At 43.9% G+C, this 27942-nt stretch overlaps 1 protein-coding gene across 12 annotated transcripts in view; it reads left to right on the top strand.

Annotated features, from left to right (window-relative positions):
- DLG2 (discs large MAGUK scaffold protein 2) overlaps nt 1–27942 on the top strand; it is a 1428123-nt gene that overhangs the window by 1285843 nt on the left and 114338 nt on the right. For all 12 annotated transcript variants that reach the window (XM_039519930.1, XM_039519931.1, XM_039519932.1 and 9 more), the window contains one exon: nt 8092–8206. In XM_039519930.1, coding sequence (XP_039375864.1) covers nt 8092–8206 — 115 coding nt within the window. The remainder of the gene's footprint in view (nt 1–8091; nt 8207–27942) is intronic.

The following is a 27942-nucleotide window of genomic DNA, read 5'->3' as shown; positions in this document are numbered from 1 at the left end:
GTACAGTGGCTCTCCGCTTCAGACTGGGGCCTCTGGATGCTACCGTAACAAATACAAAATAAGTCACTCTAACAAATGGAAACATTATTCTGTTGATGGTGCCAGAAGCTTGTGCAATGAATTCATTCGTGACATTTAGTGAATGTTTATATTGTGGATTTGGTGGCTATCAAGTCAAATTTACCTTCAGAATTATTAGAACATAGGAATTGCCAGACTGGATCAGAGTCAAGGTCCATCAAGTTAAGTATCCTATCTGTGATAGTGATCAGTACCAGATGTCACAGAGGAAGGGTATTGCAGAGGGATTATCTGCATGCCACATAGGTCTTTCTCCTCCTTATTTGGGCTAACAGGCTATTCAGAGAACTCATTCTGTGCAGATTAATGATTAGTGAAATTTTTTGTAATCTGAGAAGTAAATACTTTACAGCCTCAGATTATTAAAGGTTTTTTATTATTTCAACATGTACAATAAATGTATCCTTGATGAGGAGTTAGGCTTGATGCATGGTATTAAACATGAAAGCTTAACTATGCTATGTAGGAAACATATCAGAAGAATAAAAGTTAAAAGAGTGTATCTCATTTTTAATGCTATGATCTATTATTATTTATTTGTATTACAGGAGTTCCTAGAGGTTCTGACTGAGACTGGTGCTAGGCACTGTTAAACACATAGTAAGAGCCAGTCCAAAAGGGTGAAATCCTGGCTCGATTTACGTCAGTGACATTATCTGTGGTTTAAACGGACAAGACAAAGGCTGGCAGGAAAAACAGAGGCACGAGGGGTTGAAACATCTTGCCCAAGATCACGCCGCAAGTCACTCGTGGTAGAGCCGGGAATTCATACACATTCTGAAGGCTCTTTGTACTTAAAAAGATAAAGTGTACAGCCTGGATGGTCACGACCCCCCTTCCTTCCTTTATAGTTACATGGCGGGAGGAACGGGATCATGGAAACTACTTTCTCTTGTAACATGAGGTTGGGGTATGGAAAAAGCTAGGAAAATTATAAAATGACTAAGAAAAGTGGGGGCATGTGAATGATCAGTGAGGATCCCAAAGCAAGCAGGTATCCAGCTCAAACAGGATAGAATTTAATGGCCTAATCACTAAGCATATCACTTTTCCATTAATAGCTTTTGTATATTAAAATAATAAATACCAGGCTTCAGGGAAAACAGTCACAATTTCTATATCCTAGGTACTTCCCCACCCCCCTTACCCTTGTATCTGAGAACCCCACAGTCCTTAATGGATTTACCTTCATTACACTCCTGTGAGGTAGGGAGATGATATTATCCCAGTTGTACAGATGGGAAACTGAGGAGCAAAGTGATTTACCCAAAGTCAGCAGGAAGTCTGTGGCACAGCAGGAGATTAAACCTAGGTCTCCAAAGTGTCTTAACCCCTGGTCAATTCTTCCTCTCTAATCCAGGATGTACATATGCTGGATGCTTGTTGTTGGAGGGAAGCCTAAGAAGTTTAAAACAAATTTATATGCCCTCACAGAAGTAACAGACAGATTAAAAAGGATCCCAACTTTGTATTTATAATAAAAAAGAAATCTTAAGCTATCCAACAAAGACAACTGCCTCATAGACTTTAAGGTCAGAAGGGACCATCGTGATCATCTAATCTGTTCTCCTACACATTGCAGGCCACAGAACCTCACCCACCCACTCCGGTAATAGACCCCAACCTCTGGCTGAGTTACTGAAGTCCTCAAATCATGGTTTAAAGACTTAAAGTTACAGAGAATTCACCATTTACACTAGTTTGAATGTTCAAGTGACCCGTGCCCCATGTTGCAAAGGAAGGTGAAAAACTCCAGGGTCTCAGCCAATCTGACCTGGGGGGAAATTCCTTCCTGACCCCAAATACAGTGATCAGTTAGACCCTGAGCATGTGGGCAAGACCCACCAGACAGATATCTGGGAAAGAATTCTCTGTATTAACTCGGAGCCCTCCCCATCTAGTGTCCCATCTCCACCAGTTGGGAATTTTTGCTACTGGCAGTCGCTGATGGGCCATATGCCATTGTAGACAGTCCCATCATAACCATCCCCTCCAGAAACTTATCAAACTCCGCCTTGAAGCCAGGTTTTTTGCCCCCACTGTCCCCCTTGGAAGGTTGTTCCAGAATTTCACTCTTATGATGGTTAGAAGCCTTCATCTAATTTCAAGCCTAAACTTATTGATGACCAAGAGTAAAGGGAGAAAAATAATGGTTTACATAAATAGTATAAATAACTATACTACAATGATAGTACTTTGCGCCCTCAGAGATCCAAGGCATTCAGCTGACAACTTGACACCTGAGCTGTACAATTTGTAGCCAGACAAAACCTGTTGGCTAGAGCTTCCTCTGGTGTTAAAACTGTGCCACATTTACACCAACTGAGGATCTAGCTCCATCATCCACTAGTCCTTACTTATACGAGATGGTACTGATTTGGCATGTCCTTTTTGAGCTGATATTTTGTCTTCTAATACTTCTCTACTGTTTTTAAAAAACAAATATAACATTGTAATAAACATCTTGAAAGTGGACCATTCGGGTTTTACATTGCTTTTTTCCCTTGTACAGTCTGAAAAAAGAGGGATCCTTTGCCAACCAATCACCCAAGTTATTGGCAGTCACTGCTTCACAATGCACCAAACGGGGTTACCGGTGCATTATTTTAAAAATCTAATAGCAGCACTTATGAAAGCATTTATCATCTTGAAGCAAACATTGATGAACCTGCACATTACTGGAGAGCAAAATGTAATACCTGCTGACAGAAGGAATTAAGATCTCTCTAATGGTGCCAACATTAGATAAGGTCAAGCTAATGTAGGCTGGGTCTGCTAACATTCATGCATTTCAGTGGTGTCATTTCCCCTGCTATATAGTATACCAGCATTTCCATCAGAATCTGTTTTCAGATTTTGGTTGGTTTGGGTTTTTTTTACTAAAAAACTGCAACCTGTCAAACAAGAGTAAGGATGGAAATAATTACATTTTAATATTACTAAGATTCCTAACTGTTTTTTCGGGGAGCTGCAAAATGCTTGTTCTTGTGTTTTCCGTTGCTATGCTCTAATTTTATAACTAACAAGCAATTTCAGCAAAATTAAAATTTTCCTGCCACTAGCCTGTGCAGTGGATTTAGCCTGGTGGATATTATAGGTGACTTGGACCTCAAGCACCAAAAATAGGTTCTTGGAGTTAGTCTCCTACATGAATTTTTAGGCTCCTAATAAAGGGCCCTGACTCTTGTTATTGGAAAGCCTCTAGGCATGGCTGGCGCATATGGTAGGCTGGGGGAGGCTATGCCTCCCCAAACAGCCCAGCGTGGCCCTGCCCACGCTCTGCATGGAAGGCCCCCTCCTGCTTGTGCTTTCCCCTTGGTCTCAGCCCAGGCACACTGGCTGCTCCTCTTCAGGGAATCATGATGGGGCTGAGGCTACAGCTGGGGGGGGCTGCCAGCGCTGGGGCTGCCTGCCCTGCGCTGGGGTGGGGGGCTGCGGGAGGGGATTTGGGGGGACAAGCAATGCCTACCTGGCGCTCAGGAGCTGGGGCGGGGGCTGGCAGCTGCAGGGATGGGGGCTCTGGGCTCTGGCGGGGGAAAGGAGGAAGGAGGGGTGGGGCCAGCCCAGGACTAGCTACACCGAGCCGGCGGGTCCCTCGCTGCCCATGCCTCTAGGGAGCACAGCAACTTCAGTTACCTGAACCGGTTTATGAATCACATGCCCATTTTCATGGAGATTTTGCTAAGTAAAAGCTGGCAAAGTGCAGCAGTGTATCAGACAGTGATGCGCTGTTGTTTTCTTCTTTCTTCAAAGGGCCACAAGACAGTGAATCAGCCTTTCACTGAATGTATTTTTCCCTTTTGTCCATCTGTCACGACCTTAATTGTCTGAATTGATTTTTTCCAGAAAATGCATCACATTACTCGCTCATATTCAATTTGTGATTCACTATATCCCCAGATCCTGCTGCCTAGTGAGTTGTTCCCCATTTTGTAGTTGTGCATTTGATTTTTTGCTTCCTAAGGCCTGGTCTACACTGCGGTGGGGGGACTCGATCGAAGTTACGCAACTCCAGCTACGTGAATAACATAGCTGAAGTCGACATACTTAGACCTACTGTCCACAGTGTCTTCACTGTGATGAGTCGACTGCTGCCACTCCCTTGTCGACTCTGCCTGTGCCTTTCATGGCGGTAGAGTACAGGAGTCGACATGTGAGTGCTCGGGTGTCGATTTAGCGCATCTAGGCTAGACACGATAAATTGACCCTTGCTGGATCAATCACTGCCCGCCGATCCGGTGGGTAGTGTAGACATACCCTAAGTATAGTACTTTGCACTTGCCTTTATTGAATTTCATCTTGTTGATTTCAGACCAATTCTCCAATTTATCAAGGTCATTTTAAATTCTCATCCTGTCCTTCAAAGTTCTTGCAACCCCATCTTGGTGTCATTACAAATTTTGTAAGCATTCTCTCCACTCCATTATCCAAGTCATTAATGAAAATATTGAGTATAACCAGACCCAAGACTGACCCCAGGGGACCCCACTAGAGATGTCTTTCCATGTTGAGAGTGAACCATTGATAACTACTTGATATGTAATTGGTTTAATAAACATCTAACTTTTTTATCTTAGTTCAATTTAAAAAAAAAGGCCCAGCTGCTGAAATTTGCCTCCCATGTTGCAGAAGCCTCACATATACTGTTATTTTTTAAAATCAAACTGGGGCCTGAAGTTTGACTCCATGAACACCTAGCATGTAGTTAGTAAATATTTAAAAGTCATAACAAATCTTACAAATATCTTCTAGGAAAATTCAGAATAAATTTTCAATCAAATAAAACAATTTCAAGTACCCGACCTTGATGAAATGTTATCCAAAGTCAAAACAGTACAAAACACAATAAAGTCGTCTTCATCGTCTGACCATCCCATCTAAGTATCAAAGGTGCTGGTGTACAAACTGCAAGTAATTTGATGCTGTGCTATTGAGAGTCTTTTTGATCTTCGGCACTTTTTCACTAGGAGGGCTGTGAAACACTGGGATGGGTAACCTAGGGAGGTGGTGGAATCTTCTTCCTTAGAGGTTTTTAAGGTCAGGCTTGACAAAGCCCTGGCTGCGATGATTTAGTTGGGAACTGGTCCTGCTTTGAGCAGGGGGTTGGACTAGATGACCTCCTGAGGTCCCTTCCAACCCGGATATTCTATGATTCTATGATTCATTTCTCACTCTACAGATTGGAGTCTAAATATAGGAATTCCTCCCACACCTCAGATGCAGTATCTGTGTGGGATTTCTTTATTAATTATTAAAGGAGAATGTTATGATTGAAGCTACTCTGGTGTAAATTATTTCTTGACCTAATCCAGTTGTAAAGCACCGAAACCTCTTGACATACACGTTGAAATATAGTTTAACAACATTGTGAGTGTATATAATGCTTGTGAAAGGGGCCACATTGACAGCACTTGAGACTGTCTCTGTTTATCCACAGAACAGGTGGAATGTGAAGTGCTCTCTGTTTATCCACAGAACAGGTGGAATGTGAGCAATGGAAATACAGTCTCCTTTTTTTAATTTATTTTTTTACATGTACCTTTCATAAATATCAAGCCGGTTTACCATGTAGCAAGAAGTACATAATGAGGTAGAGTAAAAATAAATAGTTGTAATAGTAATAAAAAAAAGTTAATGTAATCTTGACCAAATTGACCAAAGGGAAAATGACCTAATCTGAGTCATGTACAAATGTACAAATCCTAGATTAAGGGTAAAATTTGCAAAGCACCTAAGTCCCATTTTCAAAAGTGATTTAGGGCCAGATTTGTGAAGGTATTTAGGCACCTAACTCCCACTGACATAAAATATCTGGCCTTAACTTGCGTTGATTTTCAACAAGACTTAAGATCCTAAGTGCTTAAATCACTTTTGAAAATGAGACTTAAGTCTTGTCTATACAGTGCTTTAATCCGCATCAGAGGGGTTTCAATTTGAGTCAGGATTTCTGATAAAGAAAACTGGATTCAAGTGAGAAGAGGATCTGCTAAATTATGAACCTGAAGGAACAGCATGATCTGAGAACTTGCTCCAGTAGTTTGTACACAAACAAAAGCAATGGATAGGGTTGCCAACTTCCTACTCACTCAAAACCAACACCCTTGCCCTGCCCTGCCCCTCATTTGAGGCCCCGCCTCTGCCCCGCCCCTTCTCTGAGGGCCCGCCCTCTATTCAATCCGTGTTCCCTCCCTCTGTCACTCTCCCCATCCTCACTCACTCGCTCATTTTCACCACTCTGGCTCAGGAGGTTGAGTTGTGGGAGGAGGTGAGGGCTCCAGCTGAGGGTGTGGGCTCTGGAGTGGGGCCAGGGATGAGGGGTTTGAAGTGCAGGAGGGGGCTCTGGGTTGAGGCGGGGGATTGGGTGTGGGAGGGGTATGGGCTCTGGGCTAGGGGTGCGGGTTCCATGTGGGGCCAAAAATGAGGGGTTCAGGGTGTGGGAGGGGGCTCTGAGTTGGGGGTTGGGGTGAGGACTTTGGCTGGGGGTGCGGGCTCTGGTGTGGGGCAGGAGATGAGGGGTTCGGTGTGCAGGAGGGGGCTCTGGGCTGAGGCAGGGGGTTGAGGTGCAGGTGGGTGTGAGGGCTCCAGCTGGGGGTGTGGGCTCCGGGGGTGGGGCTGGGGATGACGGTTTTGGGGAGCAGGAGGGTGCTCTGGACTTGGATGGAGGTGTTCGAAGGGCCTTCAACATCTGAACATGGGAATAGTAATTTCTACATAATTGATAGAGGTGGTGTGAGGATTAATTAACATTTATACATTCCTTTAAACATGTAAAGCTCAGTATAAGTATTATTGATATATTTTATTATTAAAATCAGTCTTTTCTTTAGCAAGTATGTAATATTGGGTTCTGTGTTTGCCTGGCTTTCCATTGTAAGTGTTCTGTTTAATAGGAAGTCTCTGAATCACATTCCAGAAAAAAAAAATTTTTTAGTTTTCTTTAGCAACTCTCTCCAACTCTGGGCTGTATTATGGCTCAAAGGCAATGGAGCAGTGGAGAGAGGGAAGGAGTTAGCAGCTGGCTGTGAGTATGGTGGAGTCTGGGGGAATTACGCCTGCTTCCAAGAGCAGCAGTTGCTGCACCCAGTCCCATACTAAAGATGTAGGGTCCAATTCATTGTTGCCCTGTACCTTGACCAGTACAAAGTGGGTGTAAAATGCTACCATTCTGACCAGTAGCATTTTACAACCAGTTTGCATTTACATTGCACTAGTGTAAATAAGGTGCAGGGCAACGGTGAATCAGGTCCCCATTGTGTGCACACCCAAGCATTGTCTCTCAGATAGGTGCTCCTGCCCAGGGTGTGAAGCACTGGCTGGGCCTCCAGTTTACCTACACTCTGCTGCAAGGAGTGTGCAGCATGAGAGGGCCCCTGGGTATTCAGTGCTTTCTGTAAGGGTAACTCCTCTGGGGGCAGAAGGAGTTCACTGCATGCTTTGCCCCCCACTGCACCCAGGCGGGGGCTCTTTTCATGCAAATTCCACAATCAGTGTGGACAAAATAGATCCCAAGGTATTTCCTTGTTAAATGAGATCGGGAGGGGTGGTTCTCCACTGCACAGTTCCACTTGAAAGAACTTTGGACACTTTCTTTATTGCTTCTTCATGTGTTTGTCCGACTGGTAATTTTACTGTACCTTGTGCTCCGTCAGCAAGGTAATTCAGTCACTGAGAAGAAGGATGGTCCAGTGGGTATGGTGCTAGCTTGGGTTCAGTTACCTGCTCTGCCACAGGCTTTCTGTGTGACCTTTGGCAAGTCAGTCCCTCTGTGCCCCAGTTCCCCATGTACAAAATAGGGATGACAGTACCTTGGTGTTACGGGTGATGAATATATTAAAGATAGTGAAGTGCTCAGATGCTACAGTAATGGGGTTATATACACGCGTCAGATAGATAGGTCATGTGACCAAGATTCTCAGAACATGTCCTGCATTTATTAATCTTAATATTCATTTGCATTTACCGATTGTAATGCAGCTACAATAGAGGTTTGTTTGTTTTTTCCATCATCAGAGTACGCTCGATTTGAGGCAAAAATCCATGACCTACGCGAGCAGATGATGAACCACAGCATGAGTTCTGGGTCTGGCTCCCTGAGAACCAATCAGAAGCGGTCACTCTACGTCAGGTAGGCACGGAGTGTTTTTCCTGATGATACGTGTGAGCAGCTTCTCTACCAAGTGGTTTGGAGAGCTGAGGAATGGAACCGAGACATGTATCATGATGTGAGTTTATATGGTTCAAAATGTATAATGCAGTGAAATTAATATAATTGCTTGATGCGCCTATATTACTAATGCTGTCACTCCAAGGCTATTTTTAAAGAGCAGTAGAAAGAGTTGTAGCAATGTTTTAAGGTGAAAACTTTCACCATTTGACAACCCACACAGTAGCTGAAAAAACAGACGAGCTTTTCTGTATACTGAAGGCCTCAGTTAGGTCAAATTCCATTGGACTGGGCACCATTCAAACTGCCCCTGCCACAAGGAGCTTATGATCTAAGAGGCAGGACGATAGAGGATGACAATTATATAGGATGTACACAATTCTTAGCTAGGCAGTACTAGTGATCACCGCTTTACCTTTGCCATAGTCATCCTAGTTCCATAGCCATTATTAACCAAAGGACTGGGATTCACACCTCTGATCCTAGCAAGTTTTGCTGTCAGCCCCTCATTTTGGCAATGGAAAGTGTACTGCTAAAGGTCAGCATGTGGGGCTTAATGCCAAATATTTTAATAGCACTCCTACTTTTTAGGCCTTCCACTTCTAAACTGTTTCCTCGTGCTGAGCATACCATTTGAAATTCTTGACAATCGCAAAGTCCAGGGAAGCAATATGTCAACCTCCAGGCAGTGACAATTATTCATGGGGGTGCGGGAGGAGCTAATTCGGGTGGTACCATTGCAGAGATCCAATTAAGGCTAAATCCTAGATTTTGTCATGCTTTCAGCATGAGCGGAGAGGGTAGCAAAGAAGGAATTTAAGCAAGAGGGAAATACTTAAAGTAGGCGATTGGTGGTCTCATTGCAGTTCCCAGTGACAGGAACCCCAACAGGCACTAATTGGTACTTCAGTAGAGAGGTCAAGGACTGAATGGGGATTGAGATGGAACTTCTCTCATATCCCCAGAGGTTGATCTGTCCAGACCAGGATGGAAGTATCTTGAATAGGCAGCAGGTTTAAAACAAACAAAAGGAAGTATTTCTTCACACAACGCACAGTCAACTTGTGGAACTCCTTGCCAGAAGATGTTGTGAAGGCCAAGATTATAACAGGATTCAAAAAAGAACTAGATAAATTCATGAAGGATAAGTCCATCAATGGCTATTAGCCAGGATGGGCAGGGATGGTGTCCCTAGCCAGAAGTTGGGAATGGGCAAAAGGGGATGAATTACTTGATGATTACCTGTTCTGTTTGTTCCCTCTGAAGCACCTGGCATTGGCCGCTGTCGGAAGACAGGATACTGGGCTAGATGGACCTTTCGTCTGACCCAGTATGGCTGTTCTTATGTCATGGGTACAGGTCTAGCTGCACCTCTGACCCATCTCTGGTCTCTCTCTTAATGCACAACCACTGGTATCAGGACTCCTGCCTTAACTTTTCCTTTCAGTGAAATTGTGTGATTCTCCAACTCTTAGACCAGGCCCTGGTCAACAGAACCCTGTATATCTACTATTCTTACCAGTAGGTCCAACTGTGTTTGGTACTTGCAGTTCTTCTTCATGGGAAATACCGTGACCAGACAGCCTTCTTAAAACCATACCATTGTTTAATCTGCACAATTGGAATAAATCTTAACAAAAGAGAAAAAGGACTTTAAAACAATACCCAGTCTACTGCATATCTATTCTACCTAATGGCTTACCAGCCCCCATAAGCTAGAAAAGCCTAATCACTTCAGACATGCCAGCCAGTGTCTTTGTGTGTCAGTCTGTTCCCCAACAGAAATTGTCTCTCAAATGCCCCTGCCCTAGAGAGACATGCACCTTTTATCCAGCCAGAAGTTCTTTGTCTAAGCATCAACTTAATACACATTTTTTTTAAATAAAAACTTAACTTTAAATACAGGTAGAATATTTCTACCTGGAAAGAGATTCAGAAGCCCAAGGTCCCCATTGGCAGCACTCTCAGTGTAACTGACTCCATAGCCTCTGAGTAATCTTTTCAAAAGCACCTAAGTGCCATTTTCAAATTGATTTAGACACTTAGGAGCCTAAGTCTAATTGAAAGTCAATGTGACATAGGGATCTGATGGTCAGATTTTCAAAGAAATTTAGGCACCCAAAGACACCTATTGGGATTTTCAATAGTACCTAAGCAGGTGAATCAATGGGAGTTAGTCACCTAATCTACTTAAATGCTTTTGAAAATCTGTCTAGGCACCTATCTGCATCTTTAGGTGTCTTTTAAAATCTGAGCCTAAGTGCGTAGATCACTTTTGAAAATGGAACATAGGCTCCTAAGTTATTTAGGCCCTTTTGAAAATATTACCCTCTGTCTTAATATACAGCTGTTGAAGTAACATCTGTGTTTCCAATTGTGAATTTAAAAACAAAATAGTTTATAATTTTGTAAGATGGAGTTTGATTAAACAAAAATCTCCAGTAGTCATCATGGTGACCTCGAAGTAGCCCGATACTCTTCTGATGTCTTTTAGCCATATGTCTAAATATCACTTCCCATACCACAAATACAAATCTGTGCTTTTATTTCAGAACTGAGCAGAAAAGCCTCAACCATGAAACCTCAAGAACCTCAGTTCCTTTTTAGTTGCATAAATTCATGCAGTCAAAGCCAAGAAAGCTGGCTGTGTTCAGCTCTACTAAAAGTGTACTTGAGAAGCACTGTATTTTACATATTATTATTATTTATTTGGAATGTGGTAGAACCTAGAGGCCACAGTCAGGCATGGCCTCCATTGTGCTAGGCACTGTTGATTCAAATAATATATGGTCGTTACTAAAGTAGTTTCTGTCTTTATTAGGTACTGGGGCAGTGGGGTGGGGGGAGGGTGACCAGATGTCCCCATTTTATAGGTACAGTCCCGATTTTTGGGTCTTTTTCTTATATAGGCTTCTATTACCTCCCACCCCCTGTCCTGATTTTTCACATTTTCTGTCTGGTCACCCTAGGTGTGGGGGGAAGAATGACATGGCAAACATGCCATATTCTCTGAGGTTTTGATTTGCTGGGGACATTAAGGATAGAATCCCCTTCTCATCGAGGGACCTTTGTGAGAAGTCTGCAGCATAGGAGAATACTGTAATAATGTTCTTGAAATTCAGGCCAAGTGCATTTTAGATGATCATTTTGGTAAGCATCTGTGCAGTGTGTGAAAGGACAAGATGCTGCTAATTATCCTAAAAATGTCTACGTAGCAATTCCCAGTTATGATAGAAAGTTGATGATTCCATTTTTCTTCATTTCTTCTTTATTTAAGATGTTGCGGTTTTGCCGTTCTGCGTTGAATACGAGCTTGTGTGTGTGTGTATATATATATATTCAGCTTGAAATGTTTTAGCGTTGGAGTTTTAATTGGGATAAATTTCATTGGTTAGGCAGTGCATGGGTACATAAAGTAATTGCTGCGTAGATAAAATTACACTGGGAAAACCAGAAGAGAGGAAAACAAGTTTATCTTAAATTGAGAATTATTAAAAAATAAATACAACCAGTGCACCAGCAGCAGCTGATAGGAAGTGTGGGTCTTTCTTCTGCCCTTCTTGTGTAAAAGTGTGAGAGGAAAGATAAAGTCTGTGGCAGGAGCCATACAGAGTTTCCAGCAGATTCTTCCAACTGGGATTGAGTTTGCTACTTTCATCATGGAATGGGCAGTGGGTTCAAACCCTAAAACTTGCAGATTCCCTCCCCACCCCCAAGACCTTGGGGGAACCACGGCATGCTGGGGTCGCCATACCAATTCTGGAGACTCCCTGTCTACCATTGTCTCTGAAAACATGGCTCCATCTAGCTCCTTCACCTTCTTCTGCCCCTGAAAATGACTTCAGGAGGGGTTCTGTAGTGCAGAGGGAGGCATGCAGAAAGCTAATACAGCCTCAGGCTCTGTGAAGGTTTGTGTGGATTCCTCACAGAATCCTATTTGACCCCACCCTCTCTGAAGATTTAGGAAGGTAGCTGATCCTCTCCTCACACAGACAGGGGAATTACACATGCTGATGCTTGGCACAGTCCAACCCCCTAATAATTGGAACACATTTAGTCATTAATATTAAATGAAGTGTAAAGACTATACAGTATGAAGATAATGGGTCATAGGTGCTAGAACTGCATTTGTCTCAGCTGTTAAAATGTAGTCTTAAAAACTGTATATACTAAGAAGAAACCAGAGAGAGGGATTTTTACATAAGGAATTGTGTAGCTCTTTGAATTCCTTTGTTTAATTTTGGTGGTTTGTATTCTTGCTCTTTATCTTAGTCATTTCAAAGAGCCACTGCTGCTTCATGGAAAAATTCCTCTTCAACTGTATTTCTGACTATAAATCATATTTTCTGTGTTTCTCTTTATCTGTTCTCTTTAGTAGTGGCTTTATATAAAAATACTGTCATTGTTTCTTGAGAATTCAACTGTTCCTGCTGCCCGTGAAGCACTAATCCCCTGTTTGGGATATTATCAGAATGTTCACAGCAACCAACTGCAGGGCCACAAAAAGTATTAGGAGACTCTAGGTGAGGATTGAAAAACAGGAGATGATTTACTCTTACTTTGCCATGTAAATCGCTTCAGTGAGAAAGAACAAGGGAAAGAAACACAGAAAATATGATGCCTGTGGAGGAACTGATGTGTAATGGGCTAAATAGTGGTTATTTATAGCTCGTTTATTGCCTGGCTAAGGTTAATGGATTTGTTTTGGATCAATTTGCTTTAATTAGAGTGCTGAGACAAGGTTCTGCTTTTCACCACTTTTATTTCTTAGCAACTCAACTGCTAGCTCACAAACCCTTTGATAGGAGGGTAGGGTGAAGACCATCAATAAAGCTAAACATTGTGCTATACACAGATGACTTTTTAGTGTTGACTACATTCTTGTCTTTTGAACTCAGAGGTTAAAACACTTGCTCTTGCAAAATCATGTATATTGGTTTAAAACAGCTGTGCTGTCCACTTCCAGTTCTCCAGAGTCACTCATGGGCTGTAGAATATGACAACCTTTTGAAGGACTAAAATATTTAGGAAGTGAAGTCCCTTGGTTGAAAGGAAGCCTGCCAGTGGAATTTTAGTATTAATGGTCAAGCATTGGCGGGATCTGCTAGTGTAGACATGAAGAAACTATTCCATTAAATTAATAGATGCCTCAAATCGTGTGTGTGTGTGTGTGTGTGTGTGTGTGTGTGTGTGTGTGTGTGTGTGTGTGTGTGTGTGTGTGTGTGTCCTAAAGTAGATCAGTGCAAGATTTTCAGGAGATATAGGTGGTCATGTCAGAACTATACATCTCACTGCAGACAGTTGAAAACTAGGTATTAGAGGAAGCATACCATGCCAAAGAACCTGCCTTCATAGGATTGTCTCTCTGATTTCTAGATGAAAAGGGTTCAGGTAAGTTTAGAATACACAACTACAGTACTTTCCAATTTTTATGTATTACAAATTGAACCTCTGCAGAAAGGTCTATAACTAAATATTATTACTGTGGGGAGTTAACCCAGAATCCATCTGGCTGTTTAGAACCCTGGATTAAGTAATGGATCAAGACATTTATGGAGACTTAGGCTAGGTCTACACTGCATTTTTGTCATTAAACTTTTTGTCAGTCAGAGGTGTAAAAACACCCCCTGACCGACAAAAGTTTTAACGATGAAAAGCACCGATATGGAAAGTGCTTTGTCAGTGAGAAGCGCTCTCCCACCAACAAAACTACCGTCCCTCGTTGGGGATGGTTTTATTTTGCCAGCAGGAGAGCTCTTTCCTGCGGGCGAAGAGCGGCTACACTGTGTACAGCGTTATGGCTGTAGCGGCACCGCTGTATGATACGCGGTGTAGACGTAGCCTCAGATCCTTTCATCTCTAGCTTGGTGGTTTAAATCTGTCCAAGATCAGTTGTGACCAAAAGTCATTGCATCTCAAAGAGATTGTTGTCTTTTGTAAAGTGTTTAGATTGGCACGCCGCAATCCGGATTTTTTTTTCCATATCTAAACTGACTCCTTTACATCACAAGTATGAGATGAATCACCACAGTTCAAATGGGCATGGAGCCTCAACCTCTGTCAGCCCTAAACATGGTCCTCCAGGTCAGGGCTGCCCCATGATGGGCAACGCAAGGTAGCTTGCCCTGCTACTGCCCATGCTATACCAGTTCTAAAGATACTGTACAGTAAAGAGAGTACCTCAGGCACCTCAATCCAGGGAGCATTAAATTCAGTACAAATGTTTGTTAAAAGGAAATTATTTTTGTCTTCATTTTGTTGTATTTGGTGTAAGGCACTTCCAAAGCTTTGACAGATATCAAACAGAGTATTTTAAATTATTGTAAGCCTCTATGTTTTACAGACTATTATAACTCTGGACATCACACAGATTATTGTTTTACTGTGCCTGCCTATATGAACCTGAGCTTAATGCTTAGTGGACTTCTAGAAGGTGGTGATGAGCATAGTATAAGAAACCTATATAGAATATAGCTATAGCTGTCAAATCATAAGAAATCTTTAAAAGAGAGAAGTTTCAGAATTGTTCACAAGGTATCTTCAATCTTTCAAATCAGCAATGAGCAGTGGGATGAGAATCAGGGAGCCCTGAGTTTTAACCTTGGCTTTGCCACCAAGTCACTGGATGACTTTCAGCAAATCTCTTCACCCCTCTGCCTCAGCTTCCCCATCTCTACAATCATGAGGATAATATTGTTTCCTTACCTCAGAGGGTTGTGAGGGATAATTAACTCATGTCAGCATGGCTCTTTGAACACTAAAAGCATTATGTTTGTGTTTGTGTTTGTTATCGGGATTCCATACGGCTCAAAGGAGATATGCCTTTAGAGGACGTCAGGGGCTAGGAACATTCTATTGTGTACTCTGATCTCCATAACAATGAATCCTCTACTTGGTGCTAGAGGCAGTGCATGCACTTACTTAACTCCTTAAAAATAGACTTGATGCCATAGTTGTACTAGCACCTGGGGAGAGCTCTGTTTTGAAAATAGTTACAACTGAAGAGTTCAGTCTCCAAAGTTTGTGAGGATTGCAAGCAGCATCCAGTTGGTTACATTTATAGAATGCCTGTTACAGCCACCATTTTATCCTACTTTCTTTCTGGAGGCTAAAGACTCCCATTGGCTTTAGTAAGCATTGGATTTGGTTTGAAAGATGGAATTCTCCTCTGAAAACCCTAAATGTGAAAAATGAACATGTAAAGATGACAAAATGGTGCCCTGAAGATCTGGGAAAAGACGTTTCCCACTGCAAGAGAGAATCAGTGAAGATAAAACTTCACTAGATATGGGAGCAGGGGAGTTATGAAGGGGAATGGCAATTTAAAAATATAAAAAACTTCCAATACAGAAGCTGTAATAGCCTGGTCTTTATGTCCATAGAAATTACGGAGCGACTCAACACTGCAGTCTATGGCATGATCTACATATCTTAATCCATTAATTAGCAGAACAAGCCTTCAGAAGTGTGGAGCATCCTTTCCTCTCTGCACATTTTTCCTCAGACACGCAAATTTACCATAAACAAGCTGTAAAGGCAGCCGGTGCTGTATCTGCTGTTTCTATTTCAGTAACAAAGTGCTCTGCATTTTAGGTTTGCTTGTTTTGCAAATCAATACATTTCTCGCATTCTTGTCGCTTGCCCCCCCTTACACCCCCTCCCCCCAGTTGCTTCAAAATTCATTTGCCACTCTCAGGAATAAAATCAAGAGCTATTGATACATACACACGGGCAGCGTGTTTTTCCAGACTGGATGGTTGTATGGTTGCATCCACAGTGCCACACCTGAAATTACTTCTCTTTCATGCTACAAAACTTTATTACAGAATTATAGCTTTGGGAGGGGAGTTCTATGAGTGAACTTGGCACCTAAATATTACTATTTTATTTTGATAATCCGCAGAGTTTACACAGCCCTGATTGTACACTGCGTGGCAAGCTAGAAACCACTACAGCTCTCTCTTTACATCAAAACATAAATGGTGTTAAGTGGGATTTTTCATAATGTTTGGTAATTTTCCTTTGATGAATCTCAAGCAACTAAATTATAGCACAGATTGAAAAAAGTGTGTTGCAAAGAATCTCTCTAAATGGAAGAATATAGAGAGAGTGATTTTAGTAAAGAATTTGTTAATCTGTTTAGAAAGTGTCAGATGTGTGTGTGCCTAACCTGCACTTGCAAAATAGGTCACTGAGCTTGCAAGTGCATATTAGAATTGGGAAATGGCAAATTGTGTAGGCAGTTACCCATTTGGCATATTCCACTTACGGATGCTTTTTTGATTAGTCTACCACTAGTGTTCAGCTATTGTTCTATTAATACAAGGTGTGGTCCAGTTCCCGTTGAAATCAAAGGGAGTCTTTTCATTGGCTTTAATGGGAGCTGTATCAGGCTCATAGCCAGGTAAAAATCCAAGCCTGTACTTTTCTGAGGCAGAAATAAAGCACAAATAACCATCCCTCTCCAAAATGCCTCTTTTTTAAAGCAGGGCAAGATGGTCTCTTTTCAGGCTGAGCTCATTCCTTATCCCTTACTCCTTTTTTGTATTTGTATTTGGTTTTGTATTTGCTGTTTTTTGTAGCAGGAAGGCTGTCCTTATACTATCAGCTCAGTCTTATGGTGTATGGAGCTTCAGGAGCATCTGCTTCCTGACTCTCTAACACTTCCCAATTTGGTTCCTTACTCCTGAAAAGGAAAACAGGGTTTGGGGCCTTTTTGGTCCTACTTGGGTAACCCCAAGCAAGCTGCCTGGGGGCCTGTTGGGACCCACATGGGTAGTATATCCTATACATAGATAATTTTATTATTTTGGAGCTCGGCATGGAGCTAATAGCTAGACAAAAGTAGCCAGTTTACAGAACAATCCAAGACACTCTAAATGGAATAGGCCAATCAGACCAATTCATATGAAGGAACACAGATGAAAGGTTGCCTTCTGGGGTTCCAAGGTCATATGATTATTTTGTTAGCATGTCTGAAACCTATTTTACTTATCATTTTTGGTAAGGGGGGGTAGTTATTAGTGGATAGGAGAGACTGATTTTTAGAATTGCTGAGTACCCATGGCTCTAATTGGTGCCGCAGGTGTTCAGCACCTCTGAAAATCAGGCCCATAAGTTTTCAGAGATCGTTAATTAAGGTCCCAATAATGGTGTGTGTATGCTGCAGCTGACTAGCCATTCTCTATGTAAAAGATAAGTGTGAGAACTGTTAATCTGCAGATATTCATATCTCAGTGGTTCTTAAGTTGAGACTTTAAAATTTGTTGGTGTTCTGGTGTGATATGAACTAACGTGATATGCCAGAAGTACAGTGGTATGCCTGAGATATATTCTGGGTGTATAAAATTTGATATACCTGATATATGGTCAGGTGGGGCTATTAGCTGCCAGATGACCTGGCTAAAGATTTCTCTAACACTGTGCTTATTATCTCAGCATATTTTCCTGCTGTATTAATATTTAAATAGTTAATCGTTTTTAAAAGGTAAAGTTAGTTTTACGGATATTAATAGTACTCCCTTTGGGGAGGAAAAAAGCAGGTAATGGACAGCAAAAATCAAAAGTATAACCACAAAAAGTCACAGCATTCTCATCTCAGATTCTGACACCAACCTTAACATGCTACCTCTTATATTTACCTTACAGTTGAGGCAGGACATTGTTGTCAGGGGCAGAAGAGCCAATTCAGCCAAACTGAGCAAAAGGTGAAGCGTTTGTGCATCTTTATGAGGTTCTGAATGTCATTTAACTCCTTCCCCTACCATCTGATGCTGGGAATCTCAACCCACTGCTAATGCTCTGGCTCCTTTCCCTAATAATGCCACTGGCCAGATATCTCTCTTTGTGGGAGATGGTGCAGTCTTTATCTAAAAGGTTCTTGCAAGGGGGGGTGATGGGAAAAGTCAATTTTTATCATTTTTATTTGGCCCTTCAAAGCAGTTTTTCAGGTCCTCTCCCCAAATGTAACCAACTCCTATCCACTGATTTGCATGAGGGTGGCCTGAAGATTTTGGGTAGGGTTAGTGAGATGATTCTGTGGAATCCCACCAAAACTCACCCATTTTCTTTTTTTAAAAGGGGGGTAATCTGTGGGCCACCCCAAATATCCTGCTACAGAAGAGAAGGAGCCTAGTGCTATGCTGGAGTCTGTGCATATTGCCATTATTTTAAAAAGCATTTCAAGGGAATGATTCTCCAATTGGTGAATTTTAGCTTGTTGTGGGTCTGATCCTACAAGATGCGGAACACTTCCTGTTAGGTGTTGAACACACACAATTCCCATGGCACTCAGCACCTGGCAGAATAGGACCCTATGGAATAAACTATAGCTTACAGTAGTTTTATTGTTGTACAGGAGGACAGGCTCTGATTTAAATTCTTTATTGTACAATATATACAGTAGATTAATCCTTTAAAAAGATGTATTTTCCCATTGCATCCGAGTTCCCTATTCAGGTCATTCTGTAGAAGTCCATTTCTTTACCTTGCCAGTGGATCTTTTAAGTATCACCTGCATCTAATTTTGTGCTAAATTACTGGCTGTGCAGTGAAATCTTAAATGAAATACTGAATTACTAATGCCTGCTGGAACAGATTCCCTCTTAGCAAATATGGTAGAAATAAGTGGCATACACTTCTGGCCATTTTCCTGTTTCTGTCCCATAAGATAGTTAAACATGACCTTTCGAGGTCCCTTCCAGTTCTAGGAGATTGGTATATCTCCAATTATTACCTTTATTACCTAATATCCTAGAACAGGTAATAGACTTAAGCATGTGCTAAGGAAGCAGTGCACCTTTATTTTCATAGGAGATCCTTCAATAGCTTTTCAAGTATACATATATTCTGTTTCCCAGATCCCTATTTGCACTGCCAGTTTCATAGAGCAGTGCCTCACTCAGAGGGGAAGCATCAACTAGAATACAGTAGTTTCCTAAAGCAGAAAACAATGATGAAAAGATTTTGCCTTGTTTAAGAATATGGGAATATGATTCCTGAAAGATTTAAATAACCAAAACAGCCACTATTTCAGATGGCCTGATTTTTTAATACAAATTCAGAACATGATCAATTAAGGCAGGAAAAAATGGCAACAAAGTAGATTGTCTGGAGCTTAAAATGGCTGAAAGTGAATCAGCAAAACATGCATCTAGGGCTTTTCTGCTGTGTTTGAAAATATCATGTAGTCTCTGACAAACAGCTCTTATGTTTCCATGTCAACAGCTAAGAAAGGACATTGGTTAGTTTATTGCTCGGTGAGGTGCTGGGAAAGTACAAGCCAAGCTAGAACATGGATGTAGACAAGGAAATCAATCAAGGTAAAATGCCCCCATAAATTTAGTCAAGGCGGGGGGTATACTGCAGCAAAGTACAGTACATTGTGTACAGTACAAGCAAATAAAAAATGTGAGGGTTGCTAAGTCAGCGGTAAAGTGAGAAACAAAAATAATAATGCTTAGCACCTATTAACGTGCCTCCCAGCTGAGGATCTCACATAAATGGATCCCAGAGGCATGGTAGAGCAGATCATTCTCTAAATCAGGGGTAGGCAACCTATGGCACGGGTGCCGAAGGCGGCACGCGAGCTGACTTTCAGTGGCACTCACACTGCCCGGGTCCTGGCCACTGGTCCGGGGGGCTCTGCATTTTAATTTAATTTTAAATGAAGCTTCTTAAACATTTTAAAAACCTTATTTACTTTACATACAACAATAGTTTAGTTACATATTATAGACTTATAGAAAGAGACCTAAAAACGTTAAAATGTATTACTGTCACGCGAAACCTTAAATTAGAGTGAATAAATGAAGACTTAGTGCACCACTTCTGAAAGGTTGCCGACCCCTGATCTAAACTAAGTATATAGATCATAAAGTCAAGATGAGTATTGTTGCAATGGAAGGTGACCCAGGAGGAGAAGAGTGAGAATTTCCTTGTGGAGGGACTTTCCAAGAAAGATAAATGAGGAGAATCTTTCCTTCACAGTGAGGAAATCCATCTGTGGAAAAGGGGACCCAGTGAGTAGGCCATGGTGATCGGTGGGCTCTACCATATCATCTTGTTATGCCTATCATCAGAAATATAGATGGCTGAGTGTACTATATAATGAGCGTGCGAAGAATACAAGTAAATTGCCTACCAGAAATTAAGGTCCATACAGAGTCCAAAAGCAGCTACAACTTAAGATTCGCTGCTATCTCACTGTCTTACCAGAGAACGAAGTCCTTCAGCAGAAGGTCTGGGACCACGCTGGCTTGGGACCACTACCTAGCCCTAGTACAGAGGTGGGCAAACTACGGCCCGCAGGCCTCATCTGGCCTGCGGGATCCTCCTGCCTGGCCCCTGAGATCCTGGCCCGGGAGGCTAGCCTCCGCCCCTCCCCCGCTGTTCCCCCTTCTCTGCAGCCTCAGCTCACTGTGCTGCTGGCGCAATGCTCTGAGCGGCAGGGCTGCAAGCTCCTGGGGCATGCAGCTGCAGAGCCCAGCCTGACCCGGTGCTCTGCATGGCGCAGTGGCGTGGCTGGCTCCCGCCGGGCAGCACAGCTGCCTGTCCTGCTGCTCTGGGTGGCACAGCTGTAGCACCGCCAGCCACCTGTTCTCCAGGCAGCGCGGTAAGGGAGTGTCGGGGGGAGGTTGGACAGAGAGCAGGAGAGTTTGGGGTGGTGGTGGTGGTCAGGGGGCGGGGTTGTGGATAGGGGTTGGGGCGGTCAGAGGGCAGGGAACGGGGGTTGAATGGAGGTAGGGGTCCCGGGGGGCAGTCAGGAAGGGGTGGGGTTGGATGGGGTGGCGGGGGCAGTCGAGGAGGGGTTCTGGGGGTGGTCAGGGGACAGGGAGAAGGGGTGATTGGATGGGGCAAGGGTCCTGGGGGGCAGTCAGGAATGAAAGGAGGATTTGGATGGGATGACGGGGGTGCAGTCCGGGGTGGGGGTTCCGGGTGCAGTTAGAGGACAGGGAATGGGGGGGGTGGATGGAGCAGGGGTCCATGGCTGTCGGGGTGAGAAGCAGAGGGGGGTTGGATGGGGGTGGGGGCTGGGCCACGCCTGGCTGTTTGAGGAGGCACAACCTCCCCTAACCAGCCCTCCATACAATTTCGGAAACCCCATGCGGCCCTTAGGCCAAAAAGTTTGCCCACCCCTGCCCTAGTACTGTGCATCCAAATGGGTTTCATGCAGCTAGTTTCATAGACTGCTGTGGTTGTCCTGCAGCTGGTTTGTCCAGGTTCTCCATGTCCAGAATAATGTGGGTGCCGTGCAGCCAGTCTGCCTAGGACTGCAGGAGGCATGCCAGTGGCTGGACAGTACGTTTCGTTCTGAATCAATTTAAGTGAGGGGTCGATCAGACCTAGTAGGTTGCTGCAGCATCTCCCATGCAGTGGTGCTGGAACAGTGTTCAGAGTGGGGGCACTGAACTGTGCCCCTCCTTACCCCTGTCCATGTCCCTTACCACCCCCTACACTGGGGCTGGGAGCAGGGCCGTGGCTCCGGGAAGGGGGGATGCAGACAGGGGCAAGGCAGCCAAGGCTTCTGCCACAGCTGGGGACGGACCCCCAGGTCAGCGCCAGGAGTGGAGCCCCCGGGCGCGGGGCTGGCGGCTGGGACCCCGGGCTGGCAGCGGAGCCCCCGAGCATGGGGCTGGTGGCCAGGACCATAGGCAAAACCGGGGGGTGCAGCAACTCCTGCACCTCTGAGTCCCTGGGAAGGTGGGACTTAATTCTGCCTACATGGGCCCCTCCTGATGAGTACTGGATGGGAGCACTGTGAGGTTAAAAAAAAGCACCTGTGTATGTGTGTGCGTATATTTATCTATATGTATATTTGCCTTTCAGCTCTCTGTATCAGCTGTTTTATCGCCCATGAAGCTTCTTCTTATAGCTCATGCTTCTCTCACATGCATTTATTTGCTTTATCTATAAATACAGAAGATCAGAAATTGCTACTATACCTAGTTAGGTAAAGTTAGTGTCAGAATGTCACTTACTAAGTGAAATTCAAACAATGAAACTAATCCGCCCACTTTCATGAATCTGGTGTTTTTTTAAATCCATTCTGTTGCTATGGGAGACATTCCCACTCCTTCACCCCAGACATTACACAACTTCAATTATAGATTCACCTGCTAGTTGCTATTACGGTACAGGATGTGTATTGCTACGCATCCATTGCCTACGTGCAAGGTAATTTCATGTTGCTAACTTTGCTGCAGTTCCCAGAACTTGTTCCTGACATGGCAGGTAGAAGCAAGGAAGATCTGATTTCCTGCTTCTGAAACTTGCAGTCCCAGAAATACTGTTTTCAGGATGGAGTACTTCTGACATAAGACTACAGTATCATTTCGGAGGGAAGCAGTTACTTGGGGATGCAAGCAGGTATTTGTATTCCCATATATCTCTAAGCCTTTAAGGTTTTGCTGGGCCGCTTTGGGAATAATTTTGGCAGTAGCATGCTGAGGATGTTACCCACCCCTGTCCATTTCAAAGATGGGTCAATATTTTTATTCTTCCTGGAGGCCAGAAATTTATATAATCCTCCCTCTTAACAGCCACTATTTCCTCTGTCACAATTTCCCCTTCATTATGACTTTGGGGCAGTTCAGAATTCAGACTGAGATTGTGGTGAATGACTGCTGTAATTACTCCTTTCTTTAGATTCTGTAAGCCAGTTTTTAAAGATAAAGATTGTCAGTTATCAATCATGAGATGAAAACCTATCCTTACAGTCATCAAGTACTATTGTGACACCTTATCGTGGATGGATCATAAATACCGTGTCAGATTTAAGTCTTGTCAACAGTTCTCTCCAGTACCCAGCCAGTCTGTTTTTCAGTTTGTTTGTCAAGATTTATGCTGTGGGGAAATGTTAACTCAGGCTTTACCAGAAGTAAAGTTTAACTTCGTTATTGAAAAATGCCACCAGTCTGTTAAGCCCCATCCATAAAAGGAAATTTACTCATGCCTGACAATATTTTACTCCTGAGGGAATTCTGTGCGACTTCACATGTGCATAATTCATGTCCCCCACAGATTTGTTTTGTTTTGTTTTCCCACAGAATAATAGATTCTGATGGGAAAGCGAAGAGAAGCCTCGAGAAGGGACACATGCCCCTCCCTGGCAGCAGTCCCGAGTGGGTTGCGTTACTTTGGGTGTCAGGAGCAGCCAGGAGAGATGTACATCACCTCCTCGGGGAGAGGGGGAACGGGGCTTGGCATGTGTGTGACACTCTGTCCTTCTTGCTCGCTATCGTGGTGCACCTGGTGTGGAGGGGCAGGACCCCAGGGTGTTTCTGGGGCCAGCCCGGCCATTGTGCTGTGTCAGGGTTGGGTGCAGCCTCGCTGCTGAGTCCATGACCTGGGGTGGAGGCTGTAGGGTGATCCATGCATTCCCACTGGGAGGCAGTCCCAGCGCATGCCCCTTGCCCCTGTTACCGTGCCTGCCCTGCAGAGATATGGGGCTGACACAAGCAGCTACGGGGAGCCTTGGCCAGGGACGCCACTTAGGGAGGGTGTTTGCAGTGAGTTTTTCACCCAACATCTGTTTGCAGTGCACACCCCAGTCCCAGGTGGAACTCTAAGCTGCAGTGCCGCACAGCCAAGTCCCCTCCTCCAGGAGCCAGGTTCTCCAACTGCAGTCAGTTTTTTCCACTGTGCTAGGGCCTCTGGAGGTGGGGCAGGCAAGGAAGGGGTCAGTCAGGGTGGGAGGGGGGAGCATAGGGTACTCCGTGGTGGGAGTGGGTAGGGAGGAGCACAGTGGCCTCTGTGGTGGGGAGCGGAGAAGCAGAAGGTCCACAATGGTGCGGGGGAGCAGAGGATCCCTAGTGGTTGGGGGTGTCACGGACTCACAGGTCATGCCCACTCTTGGCCCCGTGTGGGCCATGGGGGTTCTCCTTCAGTGAGACAGCTCTTCTTGGGGGTCCACTCTCTCTCGGGGTTAAGCCCCTTCACCTCCTGGAGCTGCACCTCTCTGAGCCTTAGCACACCTTTTCCTTGCCATGGGCCCCCCTCAGGGAGTTCACTCGCTCTGGACCCCCAGGGCCTCCACCCCCGAAGGGGATGATGCAACCCTGTTCCCTAGACTGGAGTGACTCTTAGCCAGCATAAAACAGGAGGGTTTATTGAGAGGTGAACCCAGCACAGGTAACTCTCTGGCCTCAGGCCTGGCCTCCCTCAGCACAGCACATCCCAGTCTCCCTGCACCCAGGCGGGCCCTGCCTGCTCCCCTTCTCCAGCCCAGAGCCCCCCTGCTTCCCAGCTGTGCATCTGATATCACCAGCCCCAAACCCCGCCTCTGTCCATTGTCTTCTCTCCAGGTAAACAGGGTCGCCTGGGCCTCGTCTCCTCTCTCCTCTGGCCGGAACCAGCTGGTTAGGTCACTGAGGTCCTCTCTTCGCAGTCCATTGTCCTCCCACTGGCCAGAACCGGCTGCGACTCCTGAGCTGGGTCTCCGGGTCGTCAGGTCACCAGTCGCTGGGGTATCCATCCTCCAGGCCATCGGCTGGGGTCCCAGCTTCCCTCTCTGGTCCTCTGTAACAACAAACTCCCTCTCCCCTCCCCTCATTAAACCAGTAAAACCCGGGGACACTGAGTTCCACTCCCTCTGCATACATCCCACTGGTAAACACGGGGAAAAAAACAAAAACCCACTCCGTCACAGGGGGGAAGCAGAGGGAACACAGGGCCCCTAGTGGTGGGGGCTGTTGAAGCCTGGGGTGGCCAGTGTTGTGGAAAGGGGGAGTCATTCTCCTCCAGGGGAAGGGAGAGGTGAGGGCAAAGGGATGTGCCCTGAAGGAGGAGGCAGTGAGTGTGGGAGGAGCACCTGAAAGGGAACAGTTCCTGGGGCAAGGATCCTGAGAGAGGGGGAGCTGAAGAAGGGTTGGGTGTTAGGAGCTGCTAAGGGGATCTTGGGGTCCATTTGCCCTCAGAGAAACAGGGAGCACCCTCACCTCTCCCTGGGAAGAGACTGGGGGCAGACACCACTAAGCTAATGCATTCTCTCAACTGACTAATTTGCTCTCTGCCATCCTCCTCGTCTCTCCTACTTTAGGGTAACTTATACTTTGATCCTGCAGTGAGGCTCCATATGGGCACAGGGGTTTCTTTAACTCTCTACTCCTGGGGGAATCTTTTTTGTTTTCTATATTGTTACAGACATACTTGCTGATGGGTATTTTGAAACAAATTACCAAAACAATTGAAACCAACATTATTATATTGTGTTATTTTGGCAAATAAAATATGCAGAATTTTAAAATATTGTGCACAGAATTTTTAATTTTTCTGCGCAGAATTCCTCCAGGAGTAAATATTTGTCAGTAGCCATTTCTCCGTGAAATGATCCTGAAAACTGTTTAACTGATAATGTAGAGAGGACAAAAATGTTTTTAGCACCATTACAGGAAACATGACTGAGGCAGGGTTCCCAATCTGATGTGGAGTTCCAAGATTCAACCACTGTTTCTATAATACCATTGAAAATTGTTTTGTCTTATCTATGCCAGCAGTTGAACCATTTTCAACACTGATTCAGTGGGGACCTATGCAGCAATGAGGATATGCAAACAAGACTTTATAGCAAACAGAAAAGACACATATAAAGCACTCGTTGATCCTTGGTGGCTTTGCCCTAATCCTGCTTCCAAACAGGAAATTAAAGTTGGATTGACAGCCCATCTAGGCAGAAGTTTATTCAAATTATAGGGTCTGATTCTGATCTCTCACCTGTGTTTCTCCATAGAAGCAACACTGATTATTTTACACTAAACCAGACTCATATTATTATTAGAGCTCCGTGAAACTCCCTGCTTTTAGTCTGCAGCCGTTCATGGGAGTTATATCTTTGAATTATATTCACATCAGTTTCCGTTTGGATTTTGGGCAGAAATGAACCCAGAATTTCAGAATAAAACTCACTACTGTCAACAGGTTTCACCTGGTTCCAGGTCAGAACTATGTGAAACCATGATTTCTGAGAGCCAAACTCTAAAATCTGGCCTAAATCACTAGAAAGTGAGTATAGGTTCACTTGAAATGCTCACAGGCTTCAGCAAAGCCTTCAGCAAAACTGAGCTGAATTTTAAACTTTGAGATAGAGCATCAGGAACTGCAATCAGCAAGTAATGCTTGATGAATTAACCAGGTATTACTCAGAACACACCTAAGAACATGCTGAATTGTGAGCTTCATTATCTGCATGTGTGTATGAACTTTCCTTAAAGTTGTCATGTGGGCAAGGTCATGGGTTTTTTTTTTTCCCCTGATGCTTTCAGGATTTCTATACTTTTCTCATTTTGCTAGTGTATTTTGGTGTATAGTTTTTGTTGACTGTTAAGACACAGATATTGCACAATACTGAAGCAAAACATGGGTCCACTAAAAACCCTGAAATTTTTGTCACATCCTCTCTTCAATCAGTCAATTTGTCTGCTTTCGATTTAACATTACTAGAAGGTCAACTTGCCAAAACTGCCTTCTGTATTCTCATTAAGAGCTGTGTAGTTATTAGAACAAAATTCAAGCTATAGCTACAACTTTTGGCATTAGTAAGAAGTTAAATAGCTTTTGTTCAAGACAGCAAGAGACTTAGGAAAACCATACTCAAAGAAATAACAAATGATGTACATGATGTTGTTCCAGCTGAACCTGCTAACAGGGAACATAATTGAAATAATGACTTTAATGTAAGAACATTGGAAATGTCTGAACCTGGAGAGTCTGGAGACAATGAGGTGGTTTCCCCCACAATAGGTTATGAAGGAACTTGGACAATGAGTTTTAAATTACTTCTTTTGAGGAACTTTATAAAATATTAATCTATTGTGGTTGGCTTCTGAATGTTCCATATACTGAAATTCTCCACGTGCCTGAATGTATTATACTGTAAGATTCTTATTCACATTTCTGCAAGGTCTTTAAGCTCTGAAGACATTCCAAAGTTGCAGTGGACATGAATTTGAAATGTGTATTTGGTGAGAGCAGATTGTTGTGATGTTTGTGTTATGTACATTCAGTAACAATTTAGTCTTTGACTCCTTGACCAGGTCCTAAAGAAACAAAACCAAACCCCAAAACCAAAAAACCAAACAATAAAGCCTGTGTTTGTTTGCATTCAGTGAAAACTAACACTAAATATGGCACTATTTATTAATCCAGTCCTAAAGAGTGTGTCTCTTTTTATTAATCCAGTCCTAAAGCATGTGCCTTCATTATCTAGGCCGGGGGTTCTCAAACTTCATTGTATCGCGACCGTCTTCTGACAACAAAAATTACTACATGACCCCAGGAGGGGGACCAAAGCCTGAGCCCACCCGAGCCCCACCACGCCAGGTGTGGGGGCCTGTAACCTGAGCCCTGTCACCCAGGCCTGAAGCCCTTGGGCTTTGGCTTTGGCTTCAGCCCCAGGCCCCAGCAAGTCTAACACCAGCCCTGGTGACCTCATTAAAAGGGGCTCGTGACCTACTTTGGGGTCCTGACTCACGGTTTGAGAACTGCTGATTTAGGCAAAAGTGCCATTAAAGTCAATGGAAATTTTATCCAAGCAGCTACTGCTAAATGAAGCCCTGCATGGTTAATGGATACAAAGAACATGGAACATATATCTGTGCTCTTCTGACTAGAAGTCAGGTTGCTATATGCTATATGCCTAAGGACACTAGGTGTTCAGATTCTGCGTTGATTGGGGCCATATAAGTGCACAGAGCTGTTGT

The sequence above is a fragment of the Mauremys reevesii genome, linkage group 1, assembly GCF_016161935.1.
Source record: "Mauremys reevesii isolate NIE-2019 linkage group 1, ASM1616193v1, whole genome shotgun sequence".
NCBI lineage: Eukaryota > Metazoa > Chordata > Testudines > Geoemydidae > Mauremys > Mauremys reevesii.
The sequence above is the reverse complement of the archived record's forward strand: the minus strand, read 5'-3'. Positions and strand labels throughout refer to the sequence as shown.